The following is a 15,292-nucleotide window of genomic DNA, read 5'->3' on the forward strand; positions in this document are numbered from 1 at the left end:
CCCTCCCGGCCCGGCCGTCCCCACGCTGCCCCCTCACCTGTGCCGCCCCTCCCGGCCCGGCTGTCCCGCAGTGCCCCCTCACCTGTGCCGTCCCTCCCGGCCCGGCCGTCCCCACGCTGCCCCCTCACAGAAGCCGTCCCGGCCCCGCTCTCGCGCCGCCCCCCGCGCTCAGCTGACTCACGCGGGGGCGCGGGGCGCGCGGGGGGCGGGGCCAGAGCCGGCACGCGCGCCGACGGGTCCCCGCCCGGGACAAAAGAGGCAAAGGCGGGAGCGGCACGTGGGTGCGTGTCCCGGGGAACTCGAGGCGCAAACGGAGAGCTCGGAACGGCCCCCACGGGCGGCGGGTCAGGACGTGGAACGGCTCCGCAACCACCCCGCTCAGCTACTGCTGTAACCGGGGGCACCGCAGCTTCCCGAGAGGCCGATCTACAGCCTCCCCTCGGGACAAGCCTGATCTGAATAGGTGTGTCAGCACATCGGTTTGTACAAATTGCACACGCAGCTCTGCGTGTTTTTCTACTTGCATAAATTTCACAGAATACGGTTAGAATACATAGAGGTAAATACACCTATATGTGTATATACACACTATATAAATATATACACCTGTGTGGATATATACAACACTATACACACACCTATATGGGTATATACACACTCTTTATATATATATATATACATATATATATATGGGTATACACACACTATATATACACAGACACCTGTATGGGTATACACACGCTATATATATATATTTATATATATATACACACCTATGTGGGTACATGCACACTATACACGTGTTTCTACTCAAACAAGTTTTGTAAAACGTACTTTAAATGTCACGTCAGCTCTCAGTAGACTATTTCTTATGTTGCCTGAAGCCTTCATTTAAAAATCATGATTCCGAAGACAGGTATAGGCTCTCTTTTATAAATCCTTACATTTTCTAAGTATAGCTATTAAACATTTCTGATAGAGTGTTTCATCCACTAACTGGAATGATTACTCCATATTTTTTTCAATAACCACAGCCACCAGCTATTACCATGCTTTCTTCATTTATCAGCTCTTGCTAACTGGCAAAAGTTGGATGACTTCATAACAGAGTATTTCCCCTCTCTTCCCTAACACAAAATGTACCCAAGATTAAAATTTATAATCTTCATATTAATTAATATGAATATTTTATATTGTCTGGGTTTTGTGGATTTATCTCTCCATTCTATTAAAATGCAAGTATTATTTGGTCATAACAAAAAAAATGTTTTCCAGATGTACAAACAATGCTTGCATCACCAGTTTGTTAACGATTATGTTGCATCTAGACAATCTTTCTCATGCCTGGACAGCACATCCAAATTCTACTGTATTCTGATGGCTCAAAGAATATGTGGAAAATAAAGAGAAGACCAAAGTCCATGATGATAGCTAAGCTATTTAGCAAATTATGGTTAACGGGGGAGAGTAAAAGAACATTATATGAAAGCGATCAAGCCTTCCAGGTATGTTCTGCTAGCCATGCAAAGGCTGACGATTTGGCTGCAACGAGACACAGAAATTGCTCCTGCCTTCCCAGGACATTTTTGCTCTAAAAAATCCTTTTGCTCAAGGAAAGACTGTTATTCTTAGACGTCAAAACAGTGAAGCAAAGGGAAGATTTCACATGAAAACTGAAGGATCTAAGGGATCACCATAAGAATACCGCATTATGACGCCTACTCCCTCACCCTTGTCAGCATTTTCTCTGTGTGGGTTGGGTGCTAGTCCTAGGAAGCTGCTCAGTGAGTCCTACTCGTGGGGGACTGAAAGAAAGGGACTTTTGTCTGTCCACATCCAGGGTAAGTCCACTGTGTGTTCCTTGCTCAGTACATAATTGATGAAACCTATTTTGGGCTGGATTAATCAGTTTACTCTGGCTATTTTGACATGTGGACAAGACTATTTTCTGTCAGCTCATGGCACCCCCTAGACAATGGGGGCAGACAGGTCCCCATGCTGATGTAAATGCCAAAGCAAGGACAGTCACTGTGCAGCTCCTGCAGAAAGCACAGCTCAGCCACACTTCTCAGAGAGCTCAACTTAGAGCCCAGTGGCTAAGGCCTGAAGCCTAGAACAGGCTGCTGTAGAACTGCTATGAGCCTGGAGGGAAGTCAAGGTCTATTCCTGTGTGAGACCTATCACTTCATCGTCCAACATATTACACTGAGAGCTGCTTAACTGAAAGAAATACGTACAAGCAGAAAGTTTGGGTTTACTGCTTAATTCTTCAGCTTCAGGTATGAAAAAATGTTGGCTGTTTTTGGAAGGCTGAAATCAATGGAGTTACTCCAGTGGTGAATTTGGACTTTCAAAGGAAAACTGCAGAAATCACAAGACTACTTTCAGGCAGAGACCTCATGCGGGTCACATGAACTGTTATTACAGACACAGAGGGATGAGGAGGAGCAAAGGAGAAAAAAGAGATACATTTTAATTGAAACAGGACAACATGGGAGACATGCTGTGTGTAAGTGCTATCAGACCAGGATGCTGCAGCTGCTGTTCAGAGAGAAGGGGCTCCCAACACATCCAAGGCCTTCAGCACACGGAAGCAGTGACTACAGCAGAGGTATTTAATATCACACCATGATACTTCTGCCTTGAGATAGGTTAAGCCTGGGTTCTCCCACTTGTGGGAGTGCAGAATAGTCACATTTGCTTCTAACCAGACAGCATCAAATTTTGCAGCTTCAGGCTTGTGAAGCTACTGAAAGAATACCTCATTGTCATACCTCAGATGACAATAAATGCCTTTGATGTGATGAACAGGGAAAGCAGATTGCACTCCAGTGAGCTCTGTGCCAATGAGGGATTGTAAAACAGGGAGGGAGCCAACAACCTACAGTTCTAGAGGAGGCAGCATGCCATAGATTACAAATCCTGTGTTGTATATGAGTCAAATTTTAATGCAGACACCCATTAACATAGCTGCTCAGGAGGAGCTTGCAGCCTGCCTGCCATTCATTACTACCTTTTTTATAGTTGTGTAGGGTATGGCACTGCTATGTGGGCCAAATTAGCAGGCTCTGTAAATTATACAATGGCAAGGAAGGGGGCAAGGGGGCTAAGGAGGAGAAGAATGCCTAAATGTAAACTTCCTGAAATTTCACTCCTGCACTTGGTTTTTAGTCCCTGCCCTAACAGCTTGTTATCTAGAGATTAATAAATCAAGGGTAAGGGGGAATAACATACATTTAGAATTATACCAGTAGAAGCACCTTCTGCAGTTAAATTTGTGTGTTCTGACTTTTACCAACACAGGAATACACAGACAGTTTTACAGACGGAGCTGAGAAACAGTACTGGAGATCTGTGATTGGTGGAGACAGAGATGAAAATTATGTGAAATGCTCAAAGCCAGTGCAGTCAAGGAGAAAAAAAAGATTCACATCAGTAAAATGGTGGTTTGCCAGTGACCTAGTTTGTCACCTTTTGTTATGCCAGCTGTCAGATGTAACCAGAGAATCCCTTTTTCTATCCTCACTGCAGTCCCTGCAGCTCCACACCCTCCAGAGCTGGAGGTGCAGGACACAGAGGCCTTGGAATTACACTGATCCTTCCCAGGAGCAGGATGCTGTGGAGAGGTTCAAATGGGTGAGTATGCAGCATCCACAGAGCCAGACAGGAGATATTTCATCCTACGATTATTCCAGCCATGAATCAGTATTTAATTACTGAATGACATGCTAGTAGCTTCTTGCTCTACCCAGCAATCTAAAACACATACCAATTTCTTCATGAAGCAGAGACAAGGCATCCCGTTTGGAGCTGCCACATCCTATGTACATCTAGAGAAGCTGCGTGAAGGATCCTGTGCAACTGTGTACAAGGGGATCAGCAGGTGAGCATTTTTGCCTTCTCAGTGCCTGGTGAAAACACCTCTTACCCAAGATAAAGGCAAATCAAAGGTCCAGCTTTGCCTTTAACCAGGATATTTGCAAAGCCTCACTCCAATTTTTCAAGGAACTCCTCCTCTACAGCCATGGAGGCTCCATGAAGACACGTTGGTCCACAGCAGGGTGTCAGGAGATTGTCTGGCTGAACCAGGGAGGGAGCGAAGGTTTTCCTTGACGTGAGGGATCTCTGCACGATGGAAAAATTGAGGGTGAGGCCATGCTGCCGTCACACGGGGCAGGAAAGCTGTGAGAGGGCAGTCTGGGAACACTGCTCAAAGCCATGCTCTAGCAACACCCAGTCACTACTCTAGCCAGGTGGGCTGGCTCCCAGCTCCCTGCTCATGGAGACAAGACAGAGGAGGTTTGTAATTCCTTTCTGTGCTTGGTCTGGGTGGGTGTGTGAGCGCTGGAAGTTTTGCTAGGGTAAGTGTGGAGCACCCCAGGAGACTGCTAATGCTGTCATGCCAAGCACTGAGGCGCTTCGAGTGACCTTCCACTGTGACCTGACAGGATCAACGGCCAGTTGGTGGCATTGAAAGTGATCAGGCTGGAGACAGAGGAGGGAGTGCCCTTTACAGCCATTCGAGAAGGTAAGACATTAAGGAACATCATCCTTGAAGAGTATTTGTTTTAACCTGAAAAAGCTCAGTGTGATGCCTTTCTTGGTCCTTTCTTCCCTACTCGATGTGCCAGCTGTCCTTCTCCCAAACCTCTTGGTTTCCTTTTCCCTCATGGAGGAGGTCTTCGTGCTGGGCAGGGTAGGCATGTGATGGACAGAGGAGGAACCTCTGGTATATGCCCTTGTGACAGATGCATCCATGCTTGTGATAAGGAAAGTGCCAGCTGCAGCCAGAGCATGTCCTTTCTAGCAGTGTAAGGGCCCTCTTACCCTGCCTGCCACCTGCTTTGTAGTTGCTTTCTCACTCCCACTAGAAACTATGCAGGTTTTGCTGCTTTTATGTTGGGCAGTTGTGGACTGGAAGTGCCCTTTGCACCAGGACCTCTGCTTGCTGTTATCACAGCTGTGCCACTTTCCTGGCTAATACCTAGAGCACCACAGATCCCAGCCTGAAGAGAAATACTTTCAATAAACCTGGTGTTTAATAATATCTATCATTTCAACCCAGTGAGAAATTCTTTTTATCAGTTGACTTTGTAGAGCACTGGGCAAAATGTCTGCAACTTGCTCAATTTCTTTGAGAAAGAAATGCTTTTGCTTAAGTGCTTGATTTTGGCTGAATGTATTTACATGTCCCTGCAGACCAAGTTCACAAAGGCTTCTATTTTCATCTGCTGTGCAATCCCAAGAGGATCGTCATCTAGATTCTTCCTTACACAGAAATATGCAACCTCTGTGCTGGCCTGTTGTCTGCTATTAGTGAAAGCTATCAATGTAAGAGGTCACACATATTTTGGGGTTTTTTTCTTAGTGCAGTTCAAAACTAGGGTTGATCTTGTCACCACAGGGATGGAAAGTGAAGGACCAGATGTGCCAGCTTTCACAGAGCAGCCCTAGCATGGGGCTCTCATACAAGTCAACACAGAATAACAAGAGAGGTCACTGAATCCACTCCAGGTTTATAATAGTGTAATTGAGACAAGAAGGTTTACCAAATCCTTAGTCCAACTCTGGCTGAGAGCAGAGAGATACCTAAATATGCCTATTTACAGAATGGCTTGTGTTACAGTTTCCTGTACAGTCATTTGCTGTGGTGCTTTTGCTTTGAGTTTACACTTGTAGCCCACCAGTAAAATAACCCCTAAAAGCTTTATCTACGTTGAACTAATGATGCACTAAAGATCAGCAGCCCTTTAACATGCTCTACTGGACAGGCTGAGAGTCTCAACTTCATTCACTATGGGAGAAAACAAGGGTGATCCTATGAAGGGTCCACTTTAAATAGGTCTTTTGTGTACTGCTGAGCTTCGCAGCATCTGACACCTCAAATTTACAATGTAAGTCAGTAGCAAAAACAAAGCACAAGATTTATTAACGCGGCGCATTCTCTGCTCCCCCGGAGGAATGCGCTCCCCTGACAAAGAGATACTTCACCCCAGGAAGCCCCACAGAGACAAAATGCTTAAAGCTCAGTTCAGGCAGTAGCACCTGACACCCCAGCAGGGGGTTGTAGAAGCAACCAAGTGAGGAGCAATTCCCAGAGGCCTGAATTCTCTCTGTTACTGTGGACCCTCTGCACTGCTCCTCTGGAGCAATAGCTCAGGTCATATGAGATTTTTGAGGTATCACAGAGCCACGTTAGCAGACCCTTTCTGCAGCTGATGGGCCCTATCCACAGTATCTTTACTAGGTTAATAGGCAATTAGGTGCACATACTGGAGGTAGCTAAATGGACTAGCATAAGTAATAGAGGCAGTTTAGCTGCAGCAGCACTAAGCCCTGTGCCAGACTTAATTTACAATCTGTGCTCTTTCCAGTAGTTGTGCTGAATTAGGTATCCTTGATTGCTCAGTAGTCTCGGTACTGACATAGGGCTTGGGCCACAGCTGTGTCATACAGTTTATCTCTCTGGCAGTAGGGCTTTTAGAACCAGGTGAAATTGTTATGGTCACAAAAGACAAAGTGCTAATCCAGTATAAATTTACTTTGCCAGCATGAAAATCTTCAAATATCTTTTTCAGATCATTTGAAAAACAAAAAAGCGGCTTTTTGTGAGCAAAACTCATTCTGTCTCCCACGTTGGGCCCAAGCTCTGTGTTGTGTGCTTCAGCTAATTCAGCAGAAACAAGATTGTGAGCCCAGGCCTTATCTGAATGAAATTTGTAGGACTGTGTGGTCTGACAGTAAGCTAATTTGGTTTTAATCAGCAGGAAAAGGTAAGTCTGGGACAGCTCTGAGGCTATTCTGCCATGTCAGAAGTTGAATTAAAATCTGGAGTCAGGGGCACTTGTTTTTATTGAGCTTTGGGGCTTCTGTCTGTGCAGTTTGTGTTTACTGTCTGTGCACAGCTGGGTGGGGTTCTGCAATAGTGCCAGGAATCTACAGGAAAAGCAAACCCAGCTCCACTTCTTCTCCACATCTCTCTTCTGTACAGAGCTACTGGAACTATTGTCCCACACCTAAAGTAGCAAATGATGAAGCTGTGCATGCTCTTCCCCCCATAAAGACTATCTTTGAGACTTTTTGCTGAGCTGCTTTCATGAGTGTGCTGGCTGGAGCCTGCTCTACCATGACAAACCTAAGGCATGTCTGAAAGGCTCGGAAGACTGTAGCTTTTGTCTTAGCATAAGTCAGTGCTCTGAGAAGTATACGGAGGCAGAGACTCTTCCATGTGCTGCCCCCTCCATCACCACACCCTAGATGTGCTGAGACTTGGCAAAGGCATGTCAGGACCAGGGACACGCAGTTGCAATAATGCCTTTAGACAATTAGGCTGAAAGAAAAAAGTGTGCCAAATTGTATAAATACGAACAAGTTACTCTTCACTCAGAAATTTCATAATCTCTGTTCTTAGAGTTTTAAATCAGAAACAGTAACCAATATGCACAGAACTAAAACTCAGAATTCAGCTTACATATAAAGTGAGTTCCTTTGGCAGATTTTTACACCCTGTTATTGTGAAGCTGGAAACTGGTAGAAACTCAGCTTTTCCCCAAATTCTCTCCTAAGGGCCCTGTTGGGGGCACATGCCAGGAGGTGGATGGGAGAAGCTCAGTGACAGGCTGGGGGCTGCTGCATTCTGGCTCTGGGATCTTCCAGCTCCTACCTCGCAGCGTTTACCTTGAAGAAATTACTTCTCCTCAGCTTATGACAGCTGGGAACTGTGAAATGCTATTTCTAACAGAGGCAAGATCCTACCTCTGAGAGAAGGATGGGTTCCTGCCAAGCCTGGAGTACTGATGCTTGCTTCTCTAAGGACCTGTTCCATCCTCCTTCAGACTCAGTATCTGCCACTTCTTACAGAACTTCCAAGTCTGGACTATTACTCCCCAGTTTTTTACTTTCACTGCCTTGTTCTCTGCACTATGTCCTTCAACTTCCAGCAGCAGTGGTTAAATTGATCTTCCTTTTGTGTTTTCCCAGCTTCTCTTCTCAAGTGTTTGAAACATGCCAATGTTGTACTGCTTCATGACATTATCCAGACCAAGGAGACACTAACATTTGTCCTTGAGTACATGGTGAGTTGATGTTTTTCTCGCTTCCTGTGGAGCTCGTACCGGGAAGTATTGAGAAGAGGCTGCATAATGAATTTACTGCATTATGAGACATCTACAAAGAAACCAGTTGTAATCCTTTAGTGCAATGATTGATTTTCCTTCTTGATCTCCTGCCTTCAAGCCACACAGACTTTTCTTTCTGTATATACGACAGCTGTATGCAAAAATGATTCCACGTGTTGTGTTCACTGGGGTGGCAGACACTATTTACCTTCGTTTCTGCCTTGCCAACACAATAAAAGTACTGTTCCTGAGCCACAGCAAGGATAGGAAATAATGATATGAGCTCACATCCCAGCTGGGGTCAGACTTGGCACTGACTCCAGTGGTCACCATGACCAAGCTGTGGGTTGCTCTCATGAGGAGAGCAGGATGCCAATAAAATTCTCCACATGAGTCTTGCTACTTCTGTTTCTTTTGCTGATAGCTATCAACCAAATTATAAAGAAAATACAGAAGCTATGTCTTCTTACTGCAGTTTTATGATTAATTCTGGGACAAGTATGACTTCTGTTAACTAGCAGCTTCAGGTCCTAAACTGCTGGGGTAAGATAACAGATCAGCCAGGTCCCTCATTTGACCCAGCACTTAAGCCCATCCTTGTGTGCTGCACCAGATCAGATGCTCGCCAAGGTGAAAGAGACACCTCTGTAGAGGTTGCAATTTTTTCCATTTACAGAAGAGGCATTGTTGGTAGAAGCATTTTACACCAGTAGCTTTGCCTTAAGTTCTCCTCCTTTATTTAGCACACAGATCTAGCACAGTACATGGGCCAGCATCCTGGAGGACTCCATTCATGCAATGTTATGGTAAGTTCCTTAGAAGACTAGTATTCCTTGAAGCATGAGGAAGTGTTATTTTACACTATGTATGTTCCCTGTAAATTGCTTACTATTATATATATTTTTACATATATGACATAAACTTTGGAGAAAAGATGCCTTTGATAAAGATGTAACAACCTCCCTCTCAGTCTCCAAGCCTTTATTCAGTTAGCCCGTCTTCCCATTTTCTGAGCCTGCAAGCGGACATTCAGCTTTTGTGCACAATGACACCTTGTGGCAAGAAAATCTGCCTCTGTACAAATTTGTATCCTCTTATCGTTACAACACGTTATTCATCTCTCTAATTAAAAACTCTCAAATCTCACTCTTTCCTCATCTGGAACTAGTTTCATATTTGCAGTCATTTAAATCCCTTTTGTTTCTACTATAGCTTTTGGGATTAGTTGACTGGATCTGAACACAGCCAAAGATGTACCATTAGTTTGTAGATTGATGTTATAATAGTCCCCTACTCTCCTTTCTATGCATCTTCACATTTAATTAACTTTCAGGATTGTTGCTGCACATTGGGTTAAGGTTTCAGGCAGATGTCCTCACTGAATGCCTGGGTCCTTTTCCTGAGCGGCTTCAGTTAATTTATCTTACAGCTGTCAACAATAACTTTGTGTCTTATCAAACTGCCTATTCATCTGGCTTTGTCAGATCTCTCTGAAGTTCCTCACTGTCACTTCTTATCACAACTAATCTAAATACTTCTGTCATCTTCAAATGTTGCCACCTTGTTCACATCTTTTTCCAGATAGTTGTTAAGCAACACCAATTTTAATAAAATTTCTTGAGGCCTCAGATTTTAAACATCCTTAAAGCTCAGATACGTCCAAGATGCCGTGTTGGAGTTTTGGCACAGATCTCGAGGGTTCTGCTACCAGACAGGCTTGTAAAGCACAGGGAGCACATGGCTGTAATATGTACTCACTGGCATTTCTGTGAGTAAACACTAACCAGCTGCTCTGCTTTCCTGTCCAGAATCCTCATTGTCAGCAGGACCCGAACTGCAAAATTATTTACCGCTCCTTCAGGAGAGTCATCTAGCTTGTTTCATTTTTGCTGGCAAACATTGTTTGTTTTTATTCTGAGTGATTCCTATGGAATATGATGCAAGTGTGCAGAATGTTACAGGGACACCTTTCTGGTACAAAAATGACCTATGGGTGTCACTGTTTTTCCTCCTCTTCAGATTAAACTTCTGGTGAAAAATATTTTTTCTCTGGTGAAGTCTAATTACTTTTGCTGTGTTTTGCTTCTATCCAACTTCACACCTTGCTTCAGACCAACTTGCTTTACCCCAGGCTTATTCACATTGCCATGATGGTGGGAGTCAGATATTTATTTCTTGGCTTAATTTCTTGCTGATTTTTCTGCTTTCTTGCTTGATTCATTCATTCATCATGTCTTATTTGCTGTATCTGTCTAAAGCAGGTCCTGATGCTTTCTGCCAGCTTGGAGCCAACTGTTCCCATTGATAGGTTAGTCAGTTCCCTGCTCCACTGGCAGCAGGTACAGCAGCCACAGAGCTCCCTCAGCTGGTGCCATCTCACTCAAAGGGACAAAGCTTCAGCTCCTTAAGCCTTTGTCTTGTTTGGGTGTGTGTCTTTCTCTTGAACCCTGAAATAAGCACAGCTGCTGTTCTGAAAGCTGGGTCTGTGTTTTGACAAGCAGACCTTGTTCCTGCAATCAATAGTACATTTCTAAAAAGAAGTTAAATTTCCAAAATGTGCATTTAGGGACTGTAAAACTGCCCTCCTGGCCAAATATTCCACCCTGAAAACCTCAGAAAGCTGTAGGGCAGTCATAACCCACCACAGTTTTCTCCTCCTCAGCCAGCTCTACTCATTTTGGAGATTTTTACTGGTTTCTTACTTGCTTTGTCTCTGCTGTGTTCCAGGGTTCTCCTAAAGTTCAGAGTTAATATATCAATGCAAAGTCACACCAAATCATTTCAGTTCTTTGTTGGCTTTTTCCAGCTCTTCATGTTCCAGCTTTTACGCGGCCTGGCTTACATCCACCAACAACACATTCTTCACCGGGATCTGAAACCCCAGAACTTGCTCATCAGTTGCCTCGGAGAGCTTAAATTAGCCGACTTTGGTGAGTCACAGTTTGGATACTGCTAATATATCTGCTCAGACCAAAGCTTTAGCATGCATATAGATCTGTATCCACAGCCAATTAAGGCATAGAAGCATAACCTTTTACTGAACTTTAGGAAACTATTTCTGTGGTCAGTCCAGCCTTTCTTGTATTTATACTGAGAGGTACAGGGATTAACCTCATTTAAGTCAGAACAAAACCACTTAAAACTTGTTCAAGAGAACAGAGAACCAAGCCCTCTCTGTTCAGAAAACAATGTAATGTGTAGAGTCCACAGCAACGGGCTGAACCAAAAGGCTTTCTTGGCATTGGTTTGGGATGGCTGCTGCAGTCACAAATTATAAAGCCCTACAAAACACAGCATATTGCTTGATCTGATCTGCCCCAGAGGTATATTCCAGACACACTTTCTTTGTCAATTGCTTGGGATTATTTGTGTTTAAAGATCCAAGATAATGTCCTGTTTCCAATTATTGTCATCTATGCACTGTACAGGTAGAAGAACTGTCCTAACACAGCGGTTTTTTGTTTGGGTTTTTTTTGCAGGCCTTGCTCGTGCCCAGTCCATCCCCAGACAGACATATTCCTCTGAAGTGGTGACACTCTGGTACCGTCCTCCTGATGTGTTGCTTGGAGCTACAGATTACTCTTCTGATATAGATATTTGGTACTGACCAATTTCCAAGCATCTGGGGCCCCTGGGAAAAATCATCTTTATCTGAATTAAGTCAACCAAAGTTACAGTAGGTACAGTTGTAAGTAGAGGAATTAAATCCTGTGAGGAGAAAATGTGTGAGCAGTGGGGAGTTTTGTACTGCTGGATTTACAGAAGTTTTTGGGAATGATGTCACTACATCTCAGCTATGGATTGATATAAACCTCATCTGATAATATTCATGAGAGATGTACATCTCGTTCGGTAACATGTAATGAAGCATTTTCAGGTCTTGCAACAGAACAACTTTGCTTAATGCACTTGTATCTATGCAGCCAGTTGAGTTAGTAATAGCTCTCTACAGCAATAGCTTTGTGAAGAAAAAATGGATCCACAACTGCACCGTCAATTACTTTGGCCTTGGTAGCAAAATGTGGCATTAAAGGGTTTCTCGATGCATCTGGAGATGGAAAGGTGTCTGAGATTTTCATTATTTCTGTGATATATTGTCCTTCTTCTCAAAGAAAATGTCTCAGATGCAGTCTGCATTTCACACAGGAGAAGGACTGTGTCTGTTACCTTATGAACTCTACCCCAAAATTTAATGTGGTCGGGAATCACAGGAAACAAGTTGCACGATAGCAGAGCTGAAGGGAGAGGAGTCTGAGAGCAGGCAGAAAGCAGGAGAACATGAGGGCTTCACAGAGGTCCCACTGGGCCTTTTGGGCTGGTCTGAATGTGTAACTGGGCCCTAGGGTTCATCTGCCTTCTGGCTCACTTCTGCACCAGCCCAAGCCCACTTCCAGCAGCACAGTTCTGACTTACTCATGGATAGCATGCAGCTCATGAAGTTGCAGGAGACCTTCCTTATTCTGGGCAATTTTACATCTGTAGATGATATTGCTGCTTCACCCTTTCTTCAGACCAGGTAATCTTCTGTCTGTATCTGTCCCACCAGGACTTTTCTTAACTGCTGTGCAGAGTCAAAGGCTGGGAAAGGGTGGGAGTGCAGCAGGCTGAAGAATGTGCAAGGAGAGAGCTGGCTAAGTTTACAAACAGCAAAGCCCCAGCTCTTCCCAGGCTGTATCTCCTTCCAGAGCTCTGCAGCTTATCAGACACTCCAATGGCCTAAGTCTGGAGAGTAGTCCAGGGAAATGGGACTTTTTAGGTTGTTTACTTCCCTAGGCCTGCTGCTAATTTAATTGCTTAAAGATATCTCCAAGGAGGAAAACCCTGCTAAATTCTAATGGCTTCCAGCTGCTAAGCCAGTCTAAAGAGTCCTGTCTTTTCTCCCCCACTACCTGTTATCTTTCCCTCCAGACAGTGTCCCAGAAATGTCTGCGGAGTTTGAGGAAGATGCCTGCCTAGCAGATTGAAGGCTTTGTATTAGACATAAGCCTGTTGGTTTTTTTTCCCTGAAAGTTGACCACTGTCCAAAGCTGGCTATACACAGAAAGTGTGTCATTTCTGCCTGTGCAAAACCAACATCCCCACTGCATAACTCCGCTCTAGTGTAATGAACAGCAACAAGGGAGTGGTATACAAGTTCCCATCCAGCTCTCTGACCAGCCCTAACAGCACAGTGCTCTCTGTCCCACTGAACTACATTCACACTATGGGCACCTTTGTTATAATGCCTCCTTATAATAACAACATTCAGAGTATTTGCCCTAAAGAAAGATGTCACGCTGAGAGAATAGAGCTCTATTCAGTAACTTCCTCTAACAAGAGTCATTTATTATCTTGATGTACACTGCATTTAAGTTCAATTTTTGTCTATTAGGAAATAATGTGAATTCACACAGATGTTACTTGTCTGTTGGGGAGAAAGGAAAAAAAAACCCTATGTCTTTTGGATGCTGCAATTTACATGAAGGCAGGTCAGAATGCCCTTGGTAATGGCATGAGACTGTGGGTGTCAAAGCCCTGGTTTAAAGAAACCAATTATAACAAAATAAAACATTATGGCAATTCATGCATAGTGTGCTTGAGCAGCAATACTGTCAGTGGGAGGCACATGGGAAGTGAATGAGGCCTTGAATAGATGAAGAGAGAGATATAGAAGGAGACTCAGTCACTCTTGGACTAACCAGAAAAGCTGCTTTAATCTCTCTGTATCTTTTTTTCTCTCTCTTTCTCCCTCACTATATCTTCAGGACTTTAGAAGATTCAATTAAGGGATTTCAGGGAGATTACACTGTATATCAGAAGGACTTTCTTTTTCTTTTTTTAGAAAACACCAAGTGCTTTAGGCATGTGCCACACTAGTGGCTGCTAACATCACGAGTGCCTTCAGACATGTCTTCTTTTCATTCAGGCTTTCCTTGTCTAATATTCCATTTAAAAAAAAAAAAAAGAGAAAAAAAAAAATCACAGGGATCTTCCCAGGTAGATTCATGTAGAATAGGAGTTGACACGCAGTCATTCAACATGGATCTGCTGGGCCCACTACAGCCTTCTCCTCAGACTGGTTCACGTTGCCCTTCTTTGCCAAACTGGGAGATATAGGCTAAGGGCTCCACTATACAGACCATGCTTGGTGAGGAACAAGAGAATGGATATATTTCTGGTTAAATACAAAATTGCCATCTCCTAACGCCAAAAAAAAACCCAACAAACCAAACCAAATATGGAGAGGGAACTGTGGGATGCCTCAGAGATATCCTAGATCTTCATCCTTATGAAAATGTCTCACCACTGTGTGATGCAGCACTGCAGACTGAGGTCTAAGTGCAGTGTTCACTCCTACCCCAGGGATTGCAGACAGATACAACTGTGCTATATGAACCAGATCTGCTTATACTTCCTGAATATCCCTATAACCTCTCCTGTTACTTTAGCTGTCGCTGTTTTGATTCATGTGCATATCTAGCACATGTTAAAACATCATGTCTAGACCTCTTCCCAAAAGATCCTTCTCTCTGCCCTATCTCTTCCCAAGGCACCTTTATGGGACTGAGACCCTCTAAGAAACTTATAGACTGGAAGGGCTAAGGCGACCTTAGAAATTAATATCAGAGGGGTAAGAAGGAAAAGGGTGAAAATGAAACAACACCAAGTTTAAATATTTAGAAATATTTAAAAGTAAATGCATTTGAATCATCGTCATTAACAAAAGGATCCTCATAATGCTGTTAGAGCAGTAACTGTAAATCTGTATCTCAGAAGGAAAGTCAAGGCCTCTATTGCAAATCTAATATGATGACTAGTACTAGTTACCAAAGTCCTGCTTTATCAGGTAGACAAAAACACCTGGGAAAAGAGGGGGGTACCCATCTGTTAGTTGTTCTAACTACTTCTGGCCTTTTTTTTGTAAAGAAAAACATATTTCATTGGGAAACAGAGATAAAAACAGTCATACTTCTCACTGATGAATCAATATCAAGCAGGCATTAAAGGCAGCTGGTCAACCGAATCTCGCTACAAGAAACAAAGAACTCCTTTCCAGCAGTTGTGGTTGCTCTGATAGTTTTGTCTTTATTAGAGACACTGAGATTTACAGTCTTCCAGAGCCAATGGGAATAAACCAGGAATACAAAAGAGAGCTCTGCCAGAAGCTACATTTGCAGCAACCCACAAGTTGTTCC

At 43.8% G+C, this 15,292-nt stretch overlaps 2 protein-coding genes across 5 annotated transcripts in view; one reads left to right on the forward strand and one right to left on the reverse strand.

Annotated features, from left to right (window-relative positions):
- Positions 1-94, reverse strand: part of ALS2 (ALS2, alsin Rho guanine nucleotide exchange factor) — a 40,917-nt gene extending 40,823 nt beyond the window's left edge. For all 4 annotated transcript variants that reach the window (XR_003526576.1, XM_027636723.1, XM_027636720.1 and 1 more), the window contains exon 1: positions 38-94. The gene's annotated coding sequence lies outside the window, so the exon portion shown is untranslated. The remainder of the gene's footprint in view (positions 1-37) is intronic.
- A 2,198-nt stretch (positions 95-2,292) lies between these two features.
- CDK15 (cyclin dependent kinase 15) overlaps positions 2,293-15,292 on the forward strand; it is a 40,489-nt gene continuing 27,489 nt past the window's right edge. Inside the window, exons 1-8 of the mRNA XM_027636729.1 lie at positions 2,293-2,611; positions 3,532-3,636; positions 3,786-3,883; positions 4,449-4,528; positions 7,981-8,075; positions 8,861-8,923; positions 10,924-11,047; positions 11,597-11,717. Of these exons, the coding sequence (XP_027492530.1) occupies positions 2,492-2,611; positions 3,532-3,636; positions 3,786-3,883; positions 4,449-4,528; positions 7,981-8,075; positions 8,861-8,923; positions 10,924-11,047; positions 11,597-11,717 (806 nt within the window). The 5' untranslated portion in view covers positions 2,293-2,491. The remainder of the gene's footprint in view (positions 2,612-3,531; positions 3,637-3,785; positions 3,884-4,448; positions 4,529-7,980; positions 8,076-8,860; positions 8,924-10,923; positions 11,048-11,596; positions 11,718-15,292) is intronic.

Source organism: Corapipo altera, unplaced genomic scaffold (genome assembly GCF_003945725.1).
Source record: "Corapipo altera isolate COAL_440 unplaced genomic scaffold, ASM394572v1 45, whole genome shotgun sequence".
In the NCBI taxonomy this organism is placed as follows: domain Eukaryota; kingdom Metazoa; phylum Chordata; class Aves; order Passeriformes; family Pipridae; genus Corapipo; species Corapipo altera.